The sequence below is a fragment of the Anguilla anguilla genome, chromosome 18 (genome assembly GCF_013347855.1).
Source record: "Anguilla anguilla isolate fAngAng1 chromosome 18, fAngAng1.pri, whole genome shotgun sequence".
NCBI classification, from domain to species: domain Eukaryota; kingdom Metazoa; phylum Chordata; class Actinopteri; order Anguilliformes; family Anguillidae; genus Anguilla; species Anguilla anguilla.
In genome coordinates, this window is record NC_049218.1 from 22,483,895 (window position 1) to 22,492,853 (window position 8,959).

Genomic DNA, 8,959 nt, shown 5'->3' on the forward strand with positions numbered 1-8,959 from the left:
GAATTTCAAGACATACAGCAAGAACATAAAACACATGTGCAAGAGCAACAAAATGTGGTGATCTCTGTCCTCATTAAAGGGTGAACTACTTTAAAGGCACAGTGAACTACAAAAGATTTTAAATAGATTTTTAAATTCTGTTAGTAGAATAAGGCAACGTTTGTAGAAATTAGTTAAAGGTGGAGTTCACACTGATATCAGGAAGATGTTACGGTTTGTACAAAGAGAGTTGTGGAACAGTGTGGAACAGCAGGGGCCCCCAGGGTCCAGGCTTGGTTCAATGCTGCGCATTGCTTACATTAAAATGGTGAGGTCAGAAGGGCCGAACGGCCCGTTGTCCTGATCATGCACTCTTTCCTTTTCATCCTTTCATCTCAGGCATGGGCGACATGGCCGTCTCCAACTCCATCGGGAGCAACGTGTTCGACATCCTGGTGGGCCTGGGCCTGCCGTGGGTGATCCAGACCCTGGCCATCGACTACGGCTCTTACGTGAGTGACCAGAGAGCCCGCCCTGCGCAGGCTTACATCCCTCCCTCCCTAATTTTCCCTCCCTGAAAACTCTGTCCTCTTCTCTTATTCTCAGCCATGAATGAATGTGCCAGAGAGTGAGAGATCGACATCCTGAATCATTTCCATTTCAGATATATTTTAGCTATATTGTTATTTACTGTAGTAACTTATAAATTACTGTAGTAAATTGCCCGTGCAGGGTCCTTAGGCACTGGTGCAGATTTGTGAGATGCCGCAGACGCCTCCTCCTTTTGACGGCCTCTGCGGTCCGCGAACAAACTCCCTGTTCCACCCATTTCACTCCATCGTTCCGGCACGTCAAGTGGTCAAAAAAGCTTCAAAAGGGAAGGAGGAATTTGAGGGCCGTCCAAGAGAAATGTGGCGTACCGTACACCTGCTGAAAGGCACAGAGGGCCAGCCTTCTCAAATCGAACGCATGTGTCGAACGGAGGAATGCGGCTCGCCTCTCCCACAAGACAAACATGTCCCCCGCTTTCAGAGCCACGCTCAGCGCTTTCACACTGATGTTCTGCCCGGCTCTTGTTAGTGTTTTTTTAAATATGAAAGATGTGATTGTGGATAGAAATGGAATATCTTTGAGGGTGGATAAATAATACGACCCGCGAAGTAAGGAATTTTTATGAACATACACACTCCCGTGTTTTTTAACTTCATATTTTTCATTTCATTTCCACTGTAAACATTTTCAGCCACGTGTCTTTGTATGAAATGTGCCTTACAAACAATCGTTTCATTATGCTCACATTCTTTAAAAATAATTGAACATCAAGACATTATGTATTCCTGTCCTCACTGTTCTGTTTGATACCCTTAATCAGCAATCATTTGGTAATGTCTGTCAGGGAGCATGATAGCTCATCCACTTTATTTATGTCTGCGCTACACAAACAGACACTTGTAGTTTCTGCTTACCCAAGATCCTCATGCACAGTCAACCATCATACGCACGCGTTTGATCATATTTTGTTTTTATATTCCCAACTTAATCAGCTATACAGAAAGGTTGAGAATTTTTTAAATAATACATTTGCTTTAATTAAATTGGAGTTGGTTGTGCTTGTTCCACAGGAAGTGTCAACATGACACTCCAGAGTTAGATGTAAGGAAATAAAGAGGGCCTATGAAGTAAAGTGTGCTTTCTCTTACCTTTCACAGGTTCATCTGAACAGCAAGGGGCTCATCTTCTCTGTGGGGCTCCTGCTGGCCTCAGTATTCCTCACAGTGAGTGAAGCCCGAAATCAGTGCAGATTGCTAACTCTGGCCCCTCTGCTGACCTCTAGTGGTAAAACTCTGTTACTGTGGCCCTGTGACAGTTAAACAGAGATATGCAATCCATTACACCAGGGGTCATCAATCTTATCCAAAAAGGGTCAGTGTGGGTGCAGGTTTTTGCTTTAGCCTGATTCAACTAATTAAGTAATCACGGTTTTCAGTCAATATCGTGATAAGTAGAATCTGGTGTCTTAGTACTGGGCTAAAACAAAAACCTGCACCCACATCGGCCCTTTTCAGACAAGATTGCATCTAGATTACATGATTGTTGCTGTTTAATCTCATGACTTATTCATTTTTTTTTTTGGAAAAATGAAATGTGTAGAGTAAAAAAAGTATTGTTCGGCATATTAAAGAAAATGAAGGATGAAGGTGAAAATCAGACTTACCATCAGATTTTTAAAACAGGCTTACTCTCTCTCTCTCTCTCTCTCTCTCTCTCTCTCTCTCTCTCTCTCCCCTCTCTCTCCTTCCCTCTCAGATCCTGGGTGTGCACTTGAATAAATGGACTCTGGACCGGAGGCTGGGCCTGGTGTGTCTGCTCATGTATGCCGTGTTCCTCTGCATCTCCATTCTCATAGAGTTCAACGTTTTCACCTTCGTCAATCTGCCCACGTGTCGTCACGACTGAAGCCCCTCCCCCTGGTCCGCTGACTGGCCCCTCCCACTCTCAGCGGGGGGCGGCCCCCCGCATCCCCTGCCCCCTCTTCACTTTTCCGTGCAGACGATTGCTTTTCCTTGTCATTGGTGCAATATGGACAGAGTGAGCGACAGAGACACATGTATTTTTGTCAACTACTGCCTGCTGTGATGTGGAACAAGAAGAACCTTTTTGAATTTTGTATGGTTGAATCGAAACTGGATTATAATTATGAATAATATCACTATTATATTTTACAAGGAGATTTATTTTACTAGCTGCTAATTGACTAAGACAAAGCTGGACTGATGAGAATGCTATTATTATTATTATTATTATTATTATTATTATTACTGTTGTTGTTATTATGCAAATGATTATTATTAAGGGTATTGACATTTTGATTAGAGAGAGAGAGAGTGCACAGGACATGCCTACAGAAACACTGGGGAAAAGCACAGCTGCCCACCTGAAGTGGACCTGAGTGGGCTCTCTCTCCCCCACCTGTCCCTTTGTGTGCTGTCTGAGTGGGAACAAACTTTTTTTAAAAAGCATATTTTGAAGTCAGAGGGTGTTGGGTTTCCCTCTGTGTCGGAGACAAGCGGAGACATTCCTCTCTCCGACATCAGGACTGCACCGTGTGCTGGCTGTTCGCTCGTGTGTTTCATTCTTCTGTACTTTGTGAAGCAAAGACTCAATCCTATTTATTAATTTATTGAAAGTTATTTATGTGCATATGATGTATATTTTTGCCATAAAGAAGAAAAAAAACAACTAATCTACCCACAGCTGTCCCAAAGAGGAGATCACCCTGGATATAGTCCAGCATCGTCACTTTATCGCACAAAACTTCTCATTCAACTCGTCCATCTTCTTTTTCTGACAGTGAGAATCACATCTGCATCCGTGCTGTGTTCCTCCAAGAGATCACTCTGAAAATGTTCTGTTTCTCACACATAAATGCAGTGGTGACAAGCCACGTCTTTTTAACAGTGTTTTCAGTGTTCACACTTTACAATGAAGAATACCACACGCGTGTTAAATTGACTGAACCTCTTTTCTTTCTCGTACGAAGGTTTTGGTCATGTTTTCTGAGGTTAAGGTTAGTTCCTTTAGAAGAATACGCCCTAGTGGCTGATTATCAGAATTTGGCTCTGGTAATATGAAGCTCATCTCAATGTGACGAAACTGAATTAGTCTTATTTTGACTCATTCTTCTAGTAAACATGTTCTGTGCAGAATTTGAATATGTCAGTAGGTAAGGCCTAGTGTTATTGTTCATATTGTACAGGTGGATATTCAGTAATTTAATAGATCCTCGTGTTTTGCATTTGTTAATAACAGATTGATTATTTGTATTTTGTAATGCAGAATGTTCAGAGTGACCATGGGCTGCACATTCAAACTTTCTGCTTGTCTGTAGGTTTGGTTTCGTTATGGTCGTAGTCCAAAGTTTCTTCCTCAAAGACCCATTTGGTGGCATGTAACATTTTCAAATATTTTGTGAACATGCTACTATGCCCCCCCCCCCCCCCCCCACACACACACACACACACACACGCACACACACACACGCACATAATTTTTTTCCCTCTTTGTCTTTGATACACACAAAAGAGTGTGTTTTGCAAGTACAACCATGAGTGTCCACATTTTGCTGCGATGGTGAAATGCAGACTTGGTGATGTTCATAATCTGGCCTTCACTTAAAATAATAAAGAGATGCTGTTTGAATGGGAAGCCGGTAACACTTGATACTGATAAGTTTTCATATTGTGGCAAGGCAGGCTTTTGAAAAATAACTGAAGATATTTTGTATACCATATTCATTCATAATCAACTAAACACAATTAAATCTTCAATTACAGGCATGGCTGTTTAAGTGCTTTATGGACATTTAGGCCACCTCTCTGATTGCTGGAATTTTTACTGTCCTGTATTTTTTCCGTAATCATTGTGGTACAGTCCTCATTTCAATGATTGATTTAATCACTTTTGTGGCAGGGGGTGTAATGCACAATATTATTATTTTTGTTATAGGGTGATAAAAAACATTAACTGATTTTGCATTTTGTGACCAATGCACCTGCAATTTAGGCACCTACTATTTTGCCACTTTTGAACTAATAGTTGCCTCATGTTGCTTTGGAAACTTACATATCAAAGTGCTGATTGTCAGCCCTTTTTTTAGTTCAATGATACTTTCATTGAATTTGCTATGAATTACCTGTGTAGCTGTACTTGTGACTTAGTTACTTAAGAGTTAAACTACTTTTTCATGTTGTGTTTCTTTTACTTTTTCCAACCTCTGTATTCAGAGGGCACCTTGCAGTTGTTTATAGCACTAATGGCTGCCTACCAATAGAGGGCGCTGTAGGGCAGAGTGTAAGCTAGTCACCATATTCTCTTGTCCTGTAATTGTAAGAACAACCTTTGATCTTTGAATACTTAACCGAAGCTAGGTTCTCATTTTATTGCTCAAGCCTATGTGCGGTACTTCTGAAAAATAAGCCTCAAGACCACATTATCTATTATTGTTGTTACTGCTTTTGATAGTCTGTACAGTTGTACACAAAGTATTGTCACACATAACCAAATGTGAGCAAACAAAAAATTAGAAATATTTTTTAGTTGGAGAAAAGTGCATCATACTGTTACAAGCAGTACAGTATAAATTCAAAATAAAATAAATTAGTACATATTAAATTCCTCAAAAATCAACTTGATTGTACAATTTCTAGAAATGTTTCTAGAGTATGTTCAGATACTGTTGTATGCAGCTGTACATATGATTGGTTGTAAATATATATTCTTGCATTTTCACAGGACTCAACACAGCCTACACGATAAGGTACTATTATTTGCTTGAAATTATTCAGTAACTCTCAGTTGTTTTCTACGGGATTGCTGTCTAGTGCAAAACATTTAATATAATTTGTGATATTCACAGGGTGATGTGTTGCTTCTGTACATAAATATATATAAATATACATTATACATTTATTTATATATTTTGTTGTAATCTGTATATCTGTTGGTTATAATTGGGGTACATTTATCCAAAATCCTTTTTTTCCTCACAGTGTTTTGTTGCGTTGAGATTGTGATGAAATCACCTCACAAAGTAATTTACAGTTGACTCGCATGGAGATAATTATGTCATTTTTAGTTAGTAATGACTGTACCTATTATGGCTGATAGTGTACAGGTCCAGGACACAGATTTGCTGAACTGCATGTTATAGGTTTGGTTTGGTCGCTGCGCCCTTGGGGATATACATGGTGAAAACATGAGTTTTCCCATCAGCAGCCGTTTCTAGAACGTTCACTGGATTAATGGAACAGAGTTTACTTTTGTGTACCAGACAGTTATATTCAGATGTTTGTATATTTGAATTTTTGCTACTCAAGCACAAATAAAGCAACCCTTTTTAAAGGTCAGGCCGGAGAGGACATTTTACCTTGTTCTCTATGGTTTCTATAATACTGGTGAATTCAAAAAAAATGTGAGGATTGTTTTGTAAATGGATTCGGGTGCTCCTCCCATTGTTACAGCCACACCTACACTGCATTGGCAAAAGTATGTGGACACCTGACATCCAACATCTCATCTGAAATTATGTGCATTAATATATGGAGTTGGTCCACCCTTTGCTGCTATAACAATCTCCACGCTTCTGGGTAGGCTTTATACTAGATGTTGGAGCATCACTGCAGGGATTTGCTTCCATTCAGCCGAAAGAGCATTAGTGAGAACGTTGCCACGTTTTAAAATAACATTACCACGCCTTGTTATCTGAAACAATCAGACCTCTCTTTTCTGTCTTTCAATTATTTATGTATTCATTTCTATTTATGAGAGAAATTCCCATAAATAGTGAGGTGAAAACTTGTGAGGACCTTTGGTTTGTTGAATTATAGTATCAAGTTTTTCAGGGCAAATAAAATTCTAGGGGCTACAATTTGCTCTCTAGATTTAACAAATATATATTTTTTAATGAATATATAAGTAGAAACTACTTACCAGTATATTTCAAACTCTCATGACTGGCCTTTACAGTTAGTCTAGTTAGATGACTCCAAAAGATATTTTAAAATAAATTATAAAAATTGTGCCATGGGACACTGTATATTGCTGTCTTCATTGTAATATTGCAATGCAAGTCCACTCAAAGTAATGTCATGTACTACCCTTACCTCTGGTCAGATGTGACTAAATGTGTCACTGTGTAAACCCATCTAGAGCATGAATTTATCATTTCAGTACCCAGCGGTCCTAAATATTGAAATCTGGAACTCTTTCCTGCGATGTACATCTCAATAATAGAGGTACAAGAAACTTCCATATGCTTACAATATTATCACAATATGACAATTCTGAACAAGATCAAAATCCAGTATACTGTTCTTATAGCATCCAAATCCTGATTTGGCAACATGACATGTACTTTAGAAGTGGTCCTTTACACCTTTTCAATATATTTCATAAAGTGATAAAATGTAATATAAACCCTTGGGCTGGTGGAGAAGCAGCTTTCAGTCAATTCATATGTGTGGAAGTAAGTTTCCTTTGTCAGAAATAATTCCAGCAGAACGTTCAAGGAAATAGATCTGCATGCTCTAAATAGATGATATCCTAATAAAGGGAGTTATTTTTATCTTTTGTGTACATTTTAATAAATTTAAGTTGTAGTTTTTGATTATGTAAATTATATGAATGACAGATTAAGAGAATGTTGAAGAAACCCCTATAAAATATATTTTAAATCTCTAGAATATCAGTTAGTTTAATGTGAACCCATGTCCTTTTACTGTTACATTTCCTTGCAGTTGTGAAAATGGGTTTTAAAAAATTGTGAATCTTCATATTGTTAAAGGGTCCTGATCTGCAATCTGCTAACTGCCCTGTAGAGGACAGGGCCAGAGTGCTATTGGAGATCTGGCAATAAACTGATTACAAACCGGTGTCTTGTGTGAACATTCCTGTGGCAGAAAGATGTGTTGAAAGGACACAGGATAGCCAAGCTTATGAGACGTAGCGACATGGAAGAGTTTGAGTGTCCGAGCCCATGACTGATGCAAAATGCTGGCTGATAAACATACGGCATTATTTACAGTGGACTTTATGCACAGTAGATATATGAAACATACAATACGGTGTGGCAATGATATCATTTAAAACTTACATGTAAGCTCTGAGCAGGCAAACCTTTCAACCATCTTGAACAGGCCACAGTGTAGCAGCATATACAGTAAGAATAGTCTTGAATGTGGGCCTAGCTCTTGAGAAACATATTTTGAAAATTGAGTTGATCTGCAGAAGTTGAGTGTAACAAGAAAACAATGACCAAAAACTTTTTAAAAAACTTAAATAAAATACTTTCCAAGGGATATGATCCTGACATTATACCCAGAGCCTCATATAGGCCTACATTAAATTTACTCCAACATTTTGGATTTACTATTTTAAATATTTCATATGATATTCAAAACAACTGTGCTCTCCAGTATCCAGTATATATTTTTTCCAACATGTATAATCCCTGATCATAACTAGTAAAATGAACATTTCTAGAGCTGCCAGCTTCCTGTAGCCCAGCGATTCCTGGGGACCCACTGTGTGTGCTGCTTTTTGTCAATGCCGATCAGTTAAGGTTATGATGTGAATATAGGACTTTTTTTGGAAATACATAGCTAGGTGCCATAATGTGCCTTTAAGAGGGTAAATCGTCCTTAAATAGGCGTATAAAGTCTAATGAATGGACAATTAGCAGCTCGTTACAATACAACAGTTGTCACTATGGTTGGAACAAAAACCAGCAGGGTCTCCAGGACCAGGGTTGAGAAACACTGCTCTAGCCCATACCATATTTATTTCAATTTTTTTTTATGTTACCGTCGTGATCAGTTGATATCACTCAATTACACAGATAACCCCGAATTCAAACCGGCACACTTGGTAACGAATGCCTTAGGCTTTAGGATTCACTTGTGTATCGCTGCAATATGCAAGCACACATTTAAACGTTACGTTTCTTAAAAGAACAAATGAGCCTCTTTTTGGCTAACTACCAATAGCTATAACAGCTAACTTACGGTAAGCTTTCGTTAAAATACAAGTTGACAGAGGAGCCGATTCAACTGAACTTAGATCGGGACCATCCAGCAGAATTTTCCAGAGAGGAAACAATATGTGCATAACTGGACTGAAAAGAGCTGAGACTTTCTCACGGTGAGACGCAAACAGATTCCAATCCTGTCCCTAGTTAAAGCGTCACTCACTTTGAGGGTGAGGCTGGCGTGTATCTTGTATTATGGGAAATGTAGTACATTCGGGACTCCCAATATTCTCGTAACGTTGCCGTGACGTTTAAGCAACGTGACAACGTGCGCTTGTTGGGGACGGCTCGGAAAGTACTTCCGCCTATTTTCTTAAATCTCTTTATGAAGTCTCTTTACAGATTCCAGAAAAAAGAAGGTTTCATCAAGAGCTTACCAATTCGTTTGACTGTAAC

At 39.0% G+C, this 8,959-nt stretch overlaps 1 protein-coding gene across 1 annotated transcript in view; it reads left to right on the plus strand.

Annotated features, from left to right (window-relative positions):
• The window catches only part of slc24a3 (solute carrier family 24 member 3), a 67,364-nt gene extending 61,462 nt beyond the window's left edge, over window positions 1-5,902 (plus strand). Inside the window, exons 15-17 of the mRNA XM_035400822.1 lie at window positions 379-491; window positions 1,689-1,754; window positions 2,287-5,902. Of these exons, the coding sequence (XP_035256713.1) occupies window positions 379-491; window positions 1,689-1,754; window positions 2,287-2,436 (329 nt within the window). The 3' untranslated portion in view covers window positions 2,437-5,902. The remainder of the gene's footprint in view (window positions 1-378; window positions 492-1,688; window positions 1,755-2,286) is intronic.
• Window positions 5,903-8,959: the final 3,057 nt, after the last annotated feature.